We start from the raw sequence: 17,786 nt of genomic DNA on the forward strand, positions 1-17,786 counted from the left end.
GTGGATATAAAAAGTCTACACACCCTCATGAAATTGCAGGTTTTTGAAATGTAAAGACAGAAATAACAACAATGTAAATGTCAAATTGTCAAACAAAAATCCAGAGAAAAAGGCAAATAGTTAATTATTAGGAACATTTAAAATAAAAATAAAAAAAATACAACACCCTGGTTGCCTAAGTCTGCACATCCTTTTATAATGGGGGCTACAGCTGTGTTCAAAGTTAACCAATCACATTCAAAATCATGCCTGTAGGTAAATAGCATACACCTGCCATCAATGAAAGTGATTCTGATTAAGCCTAGATTAAAGTCAACTGTTGCTGAAGGATTTGCTTGAATGTTTGGGGTTGCAGCCTACTGGGAGAGCCATGGTCTGCAAAGAGTTGCCTGCGAGAGCTAATTGTTGAAAAGTACCAATCAGGAGAGGGATATAAAAGAATATCGAAGGCACTGGATATACCATGGAGCACTGTCAAAACCATCATCAATACGCAGAGAAAATGTGGTACCACAGAGACATTGCAAAGATTAGGACGACCCTCCAAAGTTGATGAGAGGACAAGGAGAAAACTTATCCGGGAGGCTACCAAGAGGCCAACAGCAACACTGAAGGAGCTACAGGAATTTCTGGCAGGTACCGGTCACTCCTTGCATGTGACCACCATCTCTCGTATTCTGCACATGTCTGGGCTATGGTATAGGGTGGCAAGATGGAAACCCTTTCTTTCAAAAAGGAACATCCAAGCCCATCCAAATTATGCCAAAAGATTCATTCAGTCACCCCAAACCATGTGGGAAAATGTGCGACGGTCTGACGAGACAAAGGTTGAACTTTTCTGCCTAAATTGTAAAAGATATGTTTGGCACAAAGTCAATAAAGCTCATCATCCAAGAAACATCATACTGACTTTGAAGCATGGTGGTGAGAGCATCATGCTTTGGGACTGCTTCTCTTCAGCTGGGTCAGGGGCTCTTGTCAAGATAGATGGGACAATGAATAGCTCCAAATATCAAGATATTTTGGCATAAACCCAAAATGGTTTATTTTGGCATAAACCATTTTGGTCTCTGTCAGAAAGCTGAAGTTGAAGAGAAATTTTACATTCCAACATGACAACGACCCAATGCAGACATCCACGTTGACCAAGGCATGGCTTAAGAAAAGGAAAATCAAAGTCTTGCAATGGCCCAGTCAGAGCCCAGACCTCAATCCCATTGAAAACCTGTGGAATGACCTAAAGAGAGCTGTACACAGGAGATCCCCTCGCAATGTGAAGGAACTTGAACTCTTTTGCACAGAAGAGTGGGATAAAATTCCAAAGTGTAGATGTGCAAAGTTAATAGACTTATTCACAAAGACTTGCTGCTGTAATAAATGCAGAAAGTGCTTCCACAAAGTATTAGTTGGGCGGGGTGCACAGATTTATGCAATCAGGGTGTTGTAGTTTTTTTATTTAAAACGATCCTAATAATTAGCTATTTGTTTTTCTCTGGATTTTTGTTTGTTGGAAGGTCACATTGCAGATGGAAAGAGTCTGACATTTATGTTGTCGTTATTTCTGTCTTTACATTTCTGCAATTTCATAAGGGTGTGTAGACTTTTATATCTACTGTAATCCATCTTCTCTCAATGGAGCGGATCATCTCAGTAAAGATCCTCTCGCTGTCCTCTACTGCTACCTGTGCAGAGCACTGTTAAGAGACAGAGAGAGAGAAAGACTGTGCATTTTAACTAGGCCTTCCACTCAGCTCTTACTGGGGCCCAGGCAACCCATTACCTACGGTGTGGCTCAGTGGGATTGAGCCCCAGAGAGTCCAATGGCTGACCAGAGGACAGCCCTGACTGAGCCCTGAAATGGCTCTTACAGTAGCCAGCTGTTGCCTTCTCCTGTGGTTAGTACCCATCGTGAGTGACTCCACAGCCTGTCTCAGACCCTGTGGTTCCTCCTCTCTCTCCTGGATTCTTTGCTGGAATTCCCTCTGTGTTGAATAACACTGTTTTCTTCAGTAGCCTATGTGAGGTTCCTTATCCAATGCAAGGTGGTGACTTCCCAATACTCTGTTGCTCAGTTTAAGACAATTAATAAACAAACCTAGATGACAAATTCATTGTGAATGTGGGAGGGATGATATACAGTTTGAATGTAACTGAATATGAGAACTTAATATTTAAAATTGCAACCCAAACTGCAATAGGGTGATATATTTTGATTTGTCCACTAGAGGTCAGTAAGCGATTGCCTTTTGGCATGGTAAACCTGTGTACCTGCCTGGTTAGCTTTACATTTACATTTATTCATTTGGCAGACGCTTTTATCCAAAGCGACTTACATAGGTTACAGTTCTTTACAATGTTATCCATTTATACAGCTGGATATTTACTGAGGCAACTGTGGGTTAAGTACCTTGCCCGAGGGTACAGCAGCAGTGTCCCAGTGGGGATTGAGCCGGCAACCTTTCGGTTACAAGTCCTGCAAGTACAAGTCCTGCTCCTTAACCACTAAGCTACAGCTTTAGCCAAATTGCGCTACTGACGCACTTATCCCCAGCTTGTTGTGTTCGTATGACCCACTAAAATGATCACTGCTATGCTGATGCTGAACCTGAAAGATGCTGATGCTGAAAGATCTCACAACAAGAGCAGGTCCTCGTTTTCCATTGCTTCCTTAGTTCCACCAAATATTTACAACAGTGGAGATCCTGAATGGATCTTTTTTGTGAAAAACAAGTTTCACCACTGGATGCCACAAAACAGCTAAACGAATATACTGACATAAATTCATGAAAAAGTACCAAGACCAATAAGTAATGGAAATTTAAATATCAAATTGCACCTGTTTAACAAATAACTACTATTTGCATTTATATTGCAGCCACTAGCTACTAAAACACAGTTCACAGTTTCACAGCTACTGAAAGCTGAATGTTTTTTTTTCTTGATGTGCTTTAAAAAATGCTAAGGCACACCTGGAATTTGCAGCTATAATCACACTGACTAAGTAACAAATAATAAATTATCCAATAAATAGCATTTTCACTGTATTCCTCATTTTGGACAATTTTGTAGTCAATTGCCACACGCTATTCACATCAAACCACAGATGGATGTTTATATACAGTATGTCACAGTTTTAATTTAGGAGAGGAAATGTTACATTCAAAGGTGCGTATGTGTGAGGTGTGCATTTGAATAAATAAAAGTGTGATCAGCCAGATTATACTTTTTGCAAGTGGCAGTTTCTCTCAGCCCAGTGGCCTCATGGATAAGGCATCAGCCTCTACAGGCAGCTGTGGGTTTGATTCCCACCTGGTTCATGATGAAGTATAGGAGAAATACATCATTGTTATTTATCCTGATAGTCCACACTTGTCTTAAAACACACAAATGTGAACGGATCCTTTTTCAAGAAATCCTTCGTCAGACTGCCGTATGACTTCACTGCAGTTTGTTTCAATGTAAAGATACTTCTACGGCTGTGTTTTGTAAATCCCACCAAAAATGTATTTTTGTTTTATGTTGTCTACTCCTGGCTTTTACCTTCTGATAAAGAAGACAGATGATTAGGTATCTGTATAGCAAAAAATATTTATTAATCTGTCCAGCCCCTGATTTTAGCTCCTGTCCTCACAGGAAAGGTAGCCTCTAGACAGGAGACAGTCAAGGAGTTGCGTGTATGCAGTTGAAATGGAGCACTTCCTGCTCTGTATTTGGTGCCCAGAATCCACTTAAATTCAGTTTCAGTTCAATTCAGTTTCAGTTCAATTCAGTTTCAGTTTCAGTTTCACATCAAACTACAGAGGGATGGTTATATACTGTAAATATCACAGCCTGAATACAGGAGAGCGAATATTACATTCAAAGGTACGTATGTGTGAGATGTGCATTCGAAACAAAAAACATGCGATTAGTCAGACTATAGTTTGAAGGCAGCAAGTGTAGGCCCAGTGGCCTAATGGATAAGGCATCAGCCTCCGGAGCTGGGGATTGTGGGTTCAAGTCCCACCTGGGTCGGCTTCTTATACTTCAGTGATGGAAGGTTGATAGACAATGAGAAATTGCCAGTGTAATGTAAACACTTTACCTCATTCCAATTGACACAGAATTGAAGAAAGACAACATAACTGAATTAAAACTCAAAAGTATATCATTATAGAAAGTCAGAGATTTTTATGGCATTAGCACTTCCTTCTAATTGGGTACTGTATCAATGAGAATTTAGTAATGAGGGATGTTATAATCACGATAGTTATTATACCTTTATAATGTGATACAGCCAAGAGAGCTGTAAATGGATAATATTCCTGTGAAGCAGAAATGGCTGATTAGCAATCCAATATGCAACACTTCATAGCGTGTGGCCCCTGAAGTGAGTGCGAAGGTAGACACACACACACACAAACATCCATTAAGAGGTGAATAATTAATGTGATGGTGTGATTCAAAAATGATATGGTTGGGTCCAGTTAAATACTCAAAATGCTTTACTGTGCACACAGTGATGAGTTTTCAGGTTTTCCCTCACTGAAATTATACCTCACTGGAAGCATAATACTAGTGGGTATGCAATACATCTTTAACAACGTCATTCCATCAACTTCCCTTCTCATAAAGAGAAAAAATATATATATTTTGCATTCATATCAATACATGGGTAAATACTACTACGAGTAGTACTACTATTACTATCACTACTATTAACAAAAGAATAATAAACATTGAATCAGGTTTAACTTTTGACTGTGGTCGTTCGACAATGCTAGTGGTAAATTTAGGTTCCTACACTTCCCGTGAAGATTGCAGGAACGGCATATGGCGACCTTATATGCAGACACACACTGTATGTACAGTATATAAAGGCTGATGTGGCCAAGTTGAGCACTCTACGACTCTGGGTCACGCTGCTATTTCCCTGCTCAACTCTCCGGTACAGTAGATGGCGGTAGCGAGGCACTTAATCATATTTTAAATATGCGCGCCAAAAGCAATCCACTGAAGAAGAGTTTGTTTCACTCGTGACATCATGGTGACATCATCGCCGTCGTCTTCCGTTTCATTTCATCTCCGGAGGCTCTCTCCTGGTGCGATTGTAAAGGGCCACAGACGAGGCACAAACAGCTAGCAAAAACACCTCGACAAATTTTTGTTTTTTATCACCTCAAAAGGTCTCGTCCTAATATCGCATGTCCTCTATCCAGAACCTCCAATCTTTCGGTAAGTTAAGTTCGTGATCTTAATCAGTTCAGCTCAGGATCAGTCGTGAGAGCTGCTGCTGTTTCTGTCGGTTGAGATCTAGCTTTACTATTGCAATGTAGAATACACGGGACTAGTAACATTTTTTTTAAATATATTATTATTATACTGGTGTTAGCAGTGCATTAGCTAACGTTATTCAGATGTGTAGCTAAATATTAGCCTACTTCTTTGTCCGATTTGAAAATGGCGACTATATTTCGTTATGGCTTTCGGTTTTAGAAAACGGCATAAAAATGTGTGGCGTATTTAAAAATGCCAACAAAATGTATAAATGTCCAAGCGCTGCGTGTTTCTGAAGATGGCGAGAAACGGTAGTCCGAGTTAAATGTGGGCGATCGCGTAGACTCGCTGGATAGCGTTAGCCACCTAGCAAGGGCTAAATCACATGCGCACGGAAATGGCATGCTAAAATGGCTGGCTAGTCGGTAATCTGGTTAGGCCTCTTTCACATTACATTACTGTCATTTAGCAGGCGCTATTATCCAGCGGAACAGACTCAGGTTATAATTTATGCCCTTTTGATACAGCTGGGTATTTACCGAGGAGATTCTTAAGTGCCTTACCTAAGGGTACAACATCAGTGCCTCACCGGGGAATCGAACCGGCAAACTTTCGGTTACGAGCCTTGCTCCTTACCACTGCGCTACGTTGCCGCCCTGTTTGTAAATATGTTTTACTTCAGCTGGTATTGTGAAATTGGCCAATGAGTCCACCCTCTTCACATCTCATTGTTTCTTTGTGGTTGGCTAGTCGGTGTTTTAGCTAGTCTAGACTCTAGACTGCCAGGTAACGCTACTGGATAGCAGTGGCTAATTGCCAAGACGTCCGTCTACGCGTCCTTCTTAGCCGGTCTGTTTAAATACGATAGCAAACTTACTTTTCATTTTGCTCGTATAGCTAACATTTGATTGCTGGTAAATTGTGTATGGTGCTTAATGGTTGCCCATGGTTGTTCATCAAGCAAACAGCAGTAATAAACATAAGAAAGCCTTCTCTATAACCATCTACAATGCATTTTAGTAAAAAAAAATGTGCGCAGTGGTTCGTAGCTAACATTACCGATTTTTAATAATTGTCTCCTGAAATAGGATTTTAAAAGGTGCAAATAAGTTCTGGTTTTGTCTGGCATTGTTCTACGCTTTACCATGGGGTGTTTTAATTGAAGTAGAAAAGACGACACACCGTAAGGGTCTTTAGTAAATAGTTTTTTTTTATTTGCATGTGTGGATTACGTGGTTGTATTTGAGATTTTTTTCCTCAACCGAAAAAAACATTATTTGTGCTTAAATTAACCATATACGTGGTATCGCTTGTCCAGATCCCTTTGCTGATGCAACCAAGGGTGACGACTTACTCCCGGCGGGGACAGAGGATTACATCCACATAAGGATCCAGCAACGCAACGGCCGCAAAACGCTGACCACCGTGCAAGGAATCGCCAATGATTACGACAAAAAGAAGCTGGTGAAGGCCTTCAAAAAGGTGTGTATACCTACGTTTATCTGAAACCCAGACACCCCGACCCCCTTTTCTCTCGTACCTAGTTTCCCTGGTGATTCCTGTAAGTCTTAGCCGGCGTCTTTCGTTTAAACCTGGAACATACTGGAATTTTCCGGCTTCAGCCAGGGGAGCGTTGCAGAGGGTATTTACGCCTTTGTAAAGGGGGGTCAAAAGGTCAGTTTGGTCAGCACTGCAGCCCATTGTCCCGCTGGAATTCACCGGCGTCCCTGCCCCCAACCCTCCTTTAATTACCTGATTGGCAGGAGTTTCCAGTTACAGTGAGGTTGCAGATCCCTTAAGTGCTAAGGGCACTTTTCCCCCAGGTCAAGACTAGGTCAAACCAGTTTTCTTCCTCAGCTTTGTCCATGCCAGTCTCCAGCTCAGTTACAAACAGACAAGAAGATGCACTTCCCGTAATATAGTTGATTGAAATTAGCCTGGGTGTGCAGTCTGTGTCCACCCCACAGCAGTGTGGTGTAGTGTGAGGGAGCAGGTTTCTGGTTCAATTCCCCAGCTGGAGACCCGCTGTTGTTCCCTTGGGCGAAGTGCTAAACCCAGAACTGCCTCAGTAAATGTCCAGCTGGACGCTCTGGACAAGATAAGCAACTAAAAATGTGAAGTGTAAATTCACGGTGTGGCACTAAAACAAATAGGGTTTGTTTTTGGTGAAATGTCCAACACTGTGTTGAGACTCTGTCTGAATCCAGAAATGGAATAGATTCTCTTACCCTTTGTAGTAGCAGAACTACCCTAACCTGTACTACTGTTTGACTGATAAGACTTGCACTGCACCACACCAATGCATGAATACGTTGTTTCTGCGCCTTGTGATTCGGAGGGAATGTGGCCTGTTAATGTTAAAATGTTGGTCGTTTGACATTGCCGCATTGCAATCACATGGCTGCAGCAATAACGGATACGTCATAATGAGCTGGTTAGCTTGTGCCAGTCTGGCTGTGGGAGGGCCCTGACGTATTCGTCCTTGTGTTTGCCTGGCAGAAATTCGCCTGTAACGGTACTGTGATCGAGCACCCAGAGTACGGCGAGGTCATCCAGCTCCAGGGAGACCAGAGGAAGAACATCTGCCAGTTTCTCCTGGAGGCAAGTCTCTCCCCTCTGTCTCTTTCTCACACATTGCCTTTCGGTCTCACACACTCTCTCTCCTGCCCCGTCTCTCTCCATCTGTCTGTCTTGCTCCTTGTCTCTTGTTATTCCTATCATACCCTGTATGGTCTCTCACTATTTCTGTTTTCTGTCTTTCTGTCACTGTCATCATTTTTTTAGTGGTTCCTTGCTGTCTGCTGTGTGATTATATTCTGTTTCGGAGGTTCATGCCTAAGGAATGGTGTTTTTCTAGGCTTATGGTGATAATGTGTGCAGTCTTGTGAGGGGGGGGGGGTGGTTGAGGTGAACAGCAGTGTTACAGCTACCTCTGATGCATGTTATCTCTTGCAGATCGGCATTGTCAAGGAGGAGCAGCTGAAGGTCCACGGATTTTAAAGCTCTGCTCACGCCACACAGCCGGGACCCAGGCGGAAGTTAGCGTTTTTCCCGCAACATGTATCTAACATTAGCGTTTAGCAATATGTCTGATGTAATTCTCTGACATAGGCAATAAAAACGCGATGCCACCTTTTATAGGCAAAAACACTCTGGGTTTCCCTGTTTTGGTTTGTTCGCTCCGTCTCTGATCTCTGTCAAAACCGTGGCGGATGGCATGACTTTAACCGGGGGGGGGGGTCTGTGCTCCTTCAACAGCTCCACTGCTCACACACCTACCTCCAACTTGAATCAGATGGAAAGCTGGAGCTTCTGCCTACACTGCTCTGGTTGGCCAAGATGAGTTAGGTGGCCAATCAGGGTAGTGTGTATGAAGAAGACAGGAAAAGGAGTGCCAGATTTACTCTATTCTGTTTAGTTTGAAAAGTAGCTGTCAACACAGGGCCCCTAATGATACAGTTCAAATGTATAAATGTTTAGATAGGCGGTATGAGTTCATGCACCTGGTGCTCTGATTTCAAGCCAAGTCAGACTTGCAGGGCTGTGGATATGTGGGCCTGAAGTGATCTCTATATCATACAAAATAGTTCTGCTGGAAAACATGAACTGTGCCTCTTGGTTTCCACATTCAGTGGTTTCTGAGTCAAGAACTGGCACTGGCACTGGATTTTTCAGCCTGTGGCCTGATTCTGAAGGTGGTGTTTGGCTTTTTATATTTAAAGCTTTGGCAAAGCTCGTTTTTTGCCAGTTTGAAAGGGAGAACTGGAACAGATCCCTGCACTCTGCACATTTGAGGAAATTCAGAATGGCAAGTAATTAAAAAAAAGCCTTGTGCTTATTTTAGCATCATTATTATAAATGGTATTTGATAAATGAAAGATATCTCAAATGTTTTCTTGCTACTGTTTTTAACATGTAATCTTTTGGTATAGTTAGGAATATTTGTATTTGGAAAGACATTTTTTCAGTTTCTTGCCATGGTGGCTTGTGGTCTGGAGAGTTTAGAAAAATGTTCTTTTGGGTTATGTCTGGCACTGTTCATATATGGATACTCTTCTGTTCTGTTGTGCTGGAAGTCGCTCTGGCCTTTGTGCCAGCCTGTTTGTCTGTATTCTACATATAATTTATGATATATTTTATTCTATATTTTATCCAGAAGTTTTTGCAGTGACTGAAAGGCTGAATTTAAAAATAAATCAAAAATAAGGCTGTAGCAATATGGTGGTTAGATTGAACAACACTCTCAGGCCTGGACAAATTTGGATCACGGTGGAACTGACTGATTTCAGCTCTGAGGAGTTTACCCAGTACAATTATTTGTTCATTTATTTCAATGAAATGCTATGAGGTCTTTAGGTTTTCAGTTAACTCATTGATTGAGCTTGGTGGGCCTTCAGAATTCCTTGTTGGCCACCAGATACTTTGCTGCTGTGACTCGGGACTTGAGACGCACAGTGGGGTGTTTGTTCATTTTCTGCTCAATGGTGTTTCACCCTTAAGTAAGATCTTGAGCCAGTGCGGTGTTGAGATTTTACAGAAAACACCCAGAATGTCCCTCACACCTGCATTAACTACAATGTGAGTACACAGACTGGGCTGTAGAGACATGCGACCACTGGCCTCTCCTCTGACTCAGTGTGTTGTGGGATGGTCAATAAGCTGGAGAATGTTGGAACAAAATATCCCATCCTCCTGGTGCCTGGCTGCTTCATCCTGCATTGTTTATCTTGTATACTTGCTGCTTGTTTTACATGTAGTATCGCAATATGGTATGGACATTGTGATCTACTGACTGTGTGTCACACTCACTGCCCTGGGAGTATTGTTAGCCTAATGAGATAGTCCCCCTTATGCAGATTTGCTTAGCTATGTTGCTTTCATTTAGCTGCAGCTTACAAACGCAGGTCTTTCACTACTACGCCATGTTGCTACTTGATTACTAATGTATATAAGGTCAAGCCCTCAAGTTCAGTGTGCCCAATCATGTGCCAGGCTGGGATTGGCCTGGATCTGGCCTCGCTGAACATCACCATTAGAGACCCACAGTTATCGTATGTCGCCTCACCGTGCATACAGTGTGCCTTTGATCAGTAGCCAGGCCCAGGCCTAGGCCTCGACACTTCCGTTCAGCTTTGTATATCTTTAAAGCAATACCGATGAAACTCCTTAGGGGGTCCTCTCCTCCTCAGAGGCAGAGCCCTAGTTTGTGCAGTACTGTCACGCCTCCCTGACGGTCTGTGGATGAAAATGAGGCACGGTGTCTCCTCTGAGGTTAGATTGCAGTTTACACAATGGCACACAAGGACAGTAGATACCTCTTTTAAGGTCAGGCCCCTCAGGTACCTCACACATCTGGGCTAGTGCTGACCTGTGACCGTTGAGATAAAAGTGGAAATTTCCCCAACTTCCTTTGTAAAAATTAAAACCTGACTGGGGTCGGAAGCAGGGGCATGCTGAGCATCATTTCCCCATTGCACCTATGGGGGATAAAGGAACACAAACAAAGGTATCCAGAGTAGGGCCTTGTGGTTAATTAACGCTAGTAAACGTTTTAAAACGTTACCCCATGGTTCCTAAACACTCAGCTCTACGCTTTGATCTGAATTATGCCGGTGATCCACCAACGTGACCACAGGAATATTTAAAAGGTGACAGAGGGTTTGTCTCGACACCTCCCGGACGCATCATAAGAAGTACGCCCGTCACAACCTGACACGCAGGAACTGATCGTCAGGACACCAATCAAGTAATTCTAATGCTGCCAGTATGAACCTGGAAAAGTGGAACTTGCAGCTTGGAGTTTTGCGTCAGCAGTTCTGTGCGCTATCGCCCCTGTGGTTTCGGAACAGACGGTGAAATAGCTCTAGGCCGTCTCCCGTTCTCTTCGCGCCACTCAATTAATTTTTGCAAGAAGTCTGAAAAAAACAACAACAAATGTCTATTCCTTATTCGAAAATTCCTTCCTTTAAAACGACAACTGCAAAAACTCTTGTATTTTAAATAGCTTACAAACACGTGTGCAAGCGTTTAAATGAAACGTTTCTTTGGCTGTTTTCCCGCAGCCTGGTTCACGTCTAAAATCTATGAATGGTATAAGGATTCAATCTGCACGCGCTTTTTAAATTATGATATTGAGTGAACGTCTAGTGAAAAATAAATAAGTAAAATAAAATTCCACCCAAAAGCCGATTGCAGAATGGTCATGGGTGTGAAAATGGCACAAATTGTCAATGTCTTCAGCAAAGCTGCTAAACTTAAGCAAAATCAATTAAACGTGTCAAAATGAAAAGGCATTAGGCCGTAGGTTAATGGAATCTTCTTTTCACTTCCTATAAATGCATAGGCTACACGCTATAGTAAATGAAAACAGTAGATGGGCACATTTCAGGAAGCATTCTCCTGCATTTCCTTTTTCTTGCACTATCTTCACCGTCCCTCGGCAGTCCACCAAATCTTGCTTTATCTCCCAAAATTTGCCGGCGGCGAGACAGCTGTTATTGTGTTCTACTTGATCGCGTTTTACCCGCCTTCTCCGCCCCTCGAAGTGTTTTCCCCTCGAACACTGTAACTTTTTTTGCCATGTCCTTCCTTTATCGCCTATTTTTCTTTTTAATTATTACGATTATCTTAAACGATAATTGTACCCACCGTATGTGCAGGCAAGAAATTAGCGTTCACGCAGAAATGGGCTATCCTAAGGCGGAATTCAAGCAAAAAGCGTTGATCGGTGCATACATTTATTTCAAATAATAGAAGGGAGTTTTGCTTCTTGTGATTTTTCACTTCAGTTCGTTCTAAAACATGCAAAAAAGTTGTCTTCATTCTTATACGTCTTTTTGATCGTTTTAAATGTGCTGCTTGTTGTCGTTAGACTAACGCAATGTATAAGGAAATTATGGGGTTTTTTTTTTTGGGGGGGGGGGGGGGGGGGACGACGACGACGACGACTTCTGTTTCGTTCCCGTTTTAAGTAAGACACTTATATCTCCACTAGAGGGCGCAGTCAGCCCGACGACACTCGAAATCCTCAGGGACCGTTTATTTCAATGGCGGAGACGGTGTTTTAGTTGAATCTCCCCCTTGAAAGAGAGGCGGAGGTGAATCCCAGTGGTTACTGAGGAATTGTGACGTTGGCTCTGGGCCCGGCCGCAGGTGCTATGTGGTCTGGCATCCGAGGGTGTTTGGACACTGCGCAAGTAAGACTTTGGCGAGTGTTTTTTTTTTTTTTGGGGGGGGGGGGGGGGGGGGGGTCTTAATACAGGACAATGGGAAACTGGTATATAACTGTTTTTGACATGTCTATGATTAGCAAATTGTTATTTTAAAAAGTATAATCAGACACCTCAGGAAACAGATACCCCTGTGAGCTGTGGGATAAATATTGAGCATTTTTTATCAAGTAACAGAGTAGTAGTCTGAAGCAGTTTAAGGAACTGAACTGTGAGGGCAGCCAAAATTCATGTGAGACGGGCATCAGTTACTAAGAACTTTATACGACAGCTCTGACCCTCTAAAAGAGATAAGGCAATCCATTCTCAGCTTGATGGCTTAAATCAGTTTAATAATGTCACTGCACGCAGAACATGTTTACACTGACAAATAAGTGAAAAAAAAGAATGTATTTAGCTGTCTCAGTCAGGCTTAGAAGTGGCTGTGTTTACTGACCACAGGGCAGTCATATGGCCAGATATGGCTTTCTGCTTTCGTATGCTGACTGTGTGCGTTCTGTTTTAGTCCACACTCCTTCAAGAATCTCAGTAATGATCCAATCTGTCAGAACACTTGAAGCTTTAACAATGGCAGGGAGAATTTTCAATGTGGCATACACCGAGCTGACTACCTGGTCCATATTTTTAAAAAGTCTGTGCTGCAGATATTTCGTCTTCTTTATGGGACTTCCAGTGAAGCATCTGTCAATTTCACCCTGAACTCTCTTTTCCTTTGTATATGTTTGAATCACTTCTATTTATTTTTTTTTTTTGAAATCATATAGACACAGTGTATTCCTGCTTGTAGACATGACTTACATGTAGCACCGTATTATTTCACATGATTTTAAACTCTCATACATAGATTTCTCCATGTTCAGTCCAGTCGTGCTTGGGATTTTTGACAGATCAATTGTTCATACAGTCCCTCGAGCACTTAAGTTAAGATGCTTCTTCAGAGGACCAAAAACACAAGACAAACAGCCAGACCACTCCAGCCTCCAGACTAAATCTGATTCTTCGTTGTGAGTTTCTCCTGGGCTGGAACATTGTTTACCCACAGCAACGTTGTTCTTGATTAAATCACATGATTAACAGGTCCAGGTGTGGATTTAATTGAATATCTATCCATCTGGCGTGTGTGTATTAGTGGGTGTGTCTGTGTATACGTGTATATGTATGTGCAGGTGTGTGTGTGTGTGTGTGATAGTAATAATACACTTTATGAACATTTTTATGCACCCACGGTCCCTGTACATAAGGCGATGACCACACATAACAAGCAGCCAAAGAGAATATATTAATAACAAACAGTCAAGAAGACTGCATGCAAAATATTACAGCAAAAAGGATAGCCTGTTTGTATGTTTGCATGTATGTGCCTTTGCATGTGTGCATACATGTGTGGGTGTACATGTGTGTGCATATATTTGTTTGTAGGTGTGTGCACTGTTACCTTCAGGACAGTTGCATTTGCTAAGGCATTGAGTGCTGCCTGTCTGTGTATTGCAGCACAGAGGCAGACCAGTTCCAGTCAAACGTCCTGTATATTTGAGTTTCCTATCAATTAGCACCTGATTCACATCTGTTACAGCAGGCAAAGGGACATCCTGCCCAAATAACAACAGACATTAAACAATTAGGAGCTGAAACAGCATAAAGACCAACAGCCACTGTGGTCCTACTAACCTGCAACTGCTCATTTCTGGGCTAAGATTTGTGAGCTCAGGTGGTGGACACCTGCTGGTGGTGTCAGAGCGAAACATTTGAGGGACAGACCTTCCTCTTCAGTAGAGAGAAGTTGCTGCAAATTCTACCATCAAAGCAGGATGTAAGAGCAGTGCACCTTATGTGTTGGGACTCTGAAGTCTTGTCATAGTCAGGGAAGGCAAAGTCAGGATCTGCTCATTTTAACTGTACTTTAGGACTCTTATTTACTCTAATGTTTATTCATGGGAGGTGTTTGGCAATGAAAACATCTAGATTCTTCATTTCACAGAGTGTCACAGAAACACTCCTACTGCACTTCACTCATGTCAAAAACAGGGTATGGTTGGACTTAAATTGCAGTGTTTGATTTTTGACACCATCCCTAGCTGTAGGTGTGTGACAGTACGATTTTATTTCATCCTGAAGGGCGGTAAGGACCAACTGGAGAGTGAAAGTGTGTGTACTTGTCTCTGTCATCACAGTTTAAATCATTGTACCACACTGTGTTCCTGGAGTATGTTTTCTTTGTGTTGAATCGTGTTTGCAAAGCACACATATTTTTCTAAGTGTTGTGGATCATAACCATGATTTAATGTAAGTGAAGCATTTGCCTTCCATTGTTGGTGCAAGCTAACTGTTTTCCAGCCTGGGGCTTTTCTGTGACAGAGTGTAATTTAATGCCCCCCCCTCCTCCCTGCCCCCCTTGCCATTTGTATATATAAATTGTTAGAAGAAGCATTCTAAACCAAGCACATCTGGCACGATTAAATTTCTCTGTATTACGGAGTGATCGGTTTCGCAGACTGAGATCGCTCGCTTCGCACGCAGCCTGCGTTTGGCTGGCTGTCAAACGCCTGCTGTCTGGTTGGATTAAACCGCCTGTCGTTTCGTTTGGCTCCACCAGATGGCGATGTCTAATTGATGGCCATTGGCTGTGTGGAGCAGAGGTTGGGGGGGGGGGGGGGGGGTAACAACAAACGCCCGTATCGACTCCAGAGACCCCCCTGCATGCCACAGCAAACACAGGCGTCGGGTTGGTGCACTCTGCTTTGTGAGCATGTGCTGGATTTTGTCTGTAGTCATTCATCGAAATGCGTTAATGGATGTTCAGTCTGGGCCAATCGGTGTTGATCAAGGTTGGAGTGGTGTACCTTGCAATCCAGCAAACTTTGGCAACTTAGTAGATGGTCGAGGGAGAGATGGAGAGAGAGAAGAGGGAGAGAGAGAAGGGAGTGGAGGCAGAAAGAGAGATGGAGGAGAGAGAGGTGGGTGGGGAGAAAGAGACAGAGGAACAGAGAGACAATGCAGGAAGGAATTATTGTCTATGCTGTTGTTGCTTATTTGTGCAACTTGTACATTTTACTGTGATGACACAGTTTTATTTGTTAAGCCAGTAAAACTCTATTTGAAGTGAACTGAATTGACATTGTGTGGGGAAAAAGGGTGAGATAGTGAGGTGGAAAGAGTGAGAGAGAGCGAGAGAGAGTGCCGGGGGGGCAGAAACAGAGAAGGGGAGGGGGGGGGTGCTTCATGAAACCAGCAGGCACTGGAGGCTTCTCCGAGGCTCGCTGTGTGTGAAGCTGTCTGTCTGCAATGCTAGACTGAGTCCATCTGATCTGCGGTAAGCGCTCTGCGAGCTGCGGGCTCTGGCTCCTCCCCCTTTCCCAGGCCTGTATATGATCTCGTGTCCTTACTGCTGCCCGCCTGCTGGATCGCCGCGCCCCGAAAACAGCTTATATACGGAGTTACAGCGTGTGGTACTCTGATCCATCAACACCTGGGTGACAGAGAACTGAGACGGCAGTTAAACTCGTCAGGTATTTTGTACCCATTACAACTGGTGTATGGTCAGTTTTCCCAGTTTTCGCAGCCAATCACAGTCATTTCATGTAACATTTTGATTCTTATCCAGGATCAGTTGCAACAAAAGTTCATATACACCTTGTAAAGACAAAACTTTGCAGCCACCAGCAACTACACTGTCAGTACAGTGAGAACTGAACATTTACACTTTTACTGTAAGGCAAAAATCACAAGTACAGCCCAACTGCTTGTTTTAGTCAGTAAAGCCTGGTGCATGTAGAGCCCAAACACAACACATTAATCTTACGGGCCAGGCTGACAGATAGACACATGCGCACACACGGGATATGCTACTGCAATGCAGCTGCTGTCTGCACAAAATCAGTAAACATTTAAAAAAAAATGTCATATATACTTCAACAGTAAGAGGGAAACACCACACTAAAGACAGTTTTAAAAAACATATGTTCAGCTGAAAAGTAAGTCTCCAGAAACGTGTTAGCCAAATCCCAGAATTTGAGCTTAGGGTATTGTGATCCACAAAATAATACATAAGCAAGACATTAATGATAATATGAATAAATAATTTAAACAAAAAGACTCATGCTTCTGGGAGGGTGTGCGCGTTCTCCCTCATCACGCCTCCCGTTGCCGCTCGGCCACCCACTGTGCTTCAGCGCCGCGGTGGCAGGTGCGGGGAGGGCGCTCTAACGTCATGCATCATCCCCCGACGCTGACGCTGTCAATCACATGTGGCGGGGGCCATCTGAGCCTCACGTTGGCACGCAGCTGTCCCTCTCTCCAACGGCGGGATCTGAGTGGCGGAGGAGACGTAGCGGTAGTCAGCAAATGTCTGTTCCGTCCAAGTTTAACTGGCTCTGCGTACTCTTCCAGGCCTAAGGACAGCTTAAACGTTCCGGAGCGTCTGGAGAAGCCGCGTACAGTAGCTTAACTTTAACAAAATCAAATGTCCACATTCCACGATTTTAACATAATTATATACAAATTAAATTTAGGGTTTAATGTTTTGAATGTCTACAAAGCCAATGAGTCCCCTACCTGCTAAGGCCGAGCTCTCTGGAGTTAATATTGTCACTGTCCTCCTAGCAGCATTAGCCAATATAGTGTACAATTTGTGCAAGTTTATCACCAGTTATTTTTCACAAGAATGGCCCTACATAAGACATGCGAGCCTAAGATCCAGTTCTAACACAACAAGGACCTCCCACCTTATTAACTAGTTACTTCACCAACATGATTTGTGTGGAGTAATATTTCATGACCAAAGTAACAATGAAATGCTAAAGTACAAACCGAATTCTGTTATAGAAAACACGTTACACGTTACGTTCTGAAAATGCAGTCGAGATTTTTTCAGAGCTAGGTCTCCTTTCCTTCTGTTCCAGCCAACTGAGAGGGCAACCAAAACCATCTAAACTGTTATAAATTTCATTCTTAATTATAGTGGATCAAAAATACTTTTTAACTGAAATTCATAATCTAGGCACATTCAGTGTTCCTGTTAGCACAGATGGGTGTATTAAACCTTTCATCACCACTTCCATTTTTATCAAATGGAAATGAGCAAGATTTAAACTTCAAAAAGAGGATAATTAATTCAATGTACAGATTAAATCGGGGCTTCCAAAGAGAATTGATTTAAATTCAATCTGTACGTCTCCCTCACCTCCAGTGATGTGCTTTTCCCTGTTTCTTAGACTAACCATCACTGCGCTGTCCTGGCATGACTTGAGGTAAATGTCCAAAATGACTGAACTAAATCATTCACCACAATTGTTACTTCCCACA

The 17,786-nt window shown here is 42.8% G+C and overlaps 1 protein-coding gene and 1 non-coding gene across 2 annotated transcripts; both read left to right on the plus strand.

Moving 5' to 3' along the window:
* Positions 1 to 3,941: 3,941 nt before the first annotated feature.
* On the plus strand, positions 3,942 to 4,014 carry trnar-ccg. The gene has a single exon. It is a non-coding gene; the product is annotated as a tRNA-Arg (tRNA).
* A 1,021-nt stretch (positions 4,015 to 5,035) lies between these two features.
* On the plus strand, positions 5,036 to 8,406 carry eif1b (eukaryotic translation initiation factor 1B). Its single transcript, XM_036522231.1, has 4 exons — positions 5,036 to 5,214; positions 6,575 to 6,738; positions 7,756 to 7,857; positions 8,212 to 8,406. The coding sequence occupies exons 1-4, from the start codon at positions 5,184 to 5,186 to the stop codon at positions 8,254 to 8,256; spliced, it is 342 nt and encodes a 113-aa protein (XP_036378124.1). The 5' UTR covers positions 5,036 to 5,183; the 3' UTR covers positions 8,257 to 8,406.
* The last annotated feature ends 9,380 nt before the right edge of the window (positions 8,407 to 17,786 follow it).

The sequence above is a fragment of the Megalops cyprinoides genome, chromosome 2, assembly GCF_013368585.1.
Source record: "Megalops cyprinoides isolate fMegCyp1 chromosome 2, fMegCyp1.pri, whole genome shotgun sequence".
NCBI classification, from domain to species: Eukaryota; Metazoa; Chordata; class Actinopteri; order Elopiformes; family Megalopidae; genus Megalops; species Megalops cyprinoides.

What these genes read in the sequence shown, in the direction of transcription:
- eif1b (XM_036522231.1), top strand. Translation starts at nt 5,184, where the DNA reads ATGTCCTCTATCCAGAACCTCCAATCTTTCG. An exon ending in CCAGAACCTCCAATCTTTCG is followed by an intron (nt 5,215 to 6,574) that starts GTAAGTTAAGTT and finishes TCGCTTGTCCAG; the next exon opens with ATCCCTTTGCTGATGCAACC. An exon ending in TCTGCCAGTTTCTCCTGGAG is followed by an intron (nt 7,858 to 8,211) that starts GCAAGTCTCTCC and finishes TATCTCTTGCAG; the next exon opens with ATCGGCATTGTCAAGGAGGA.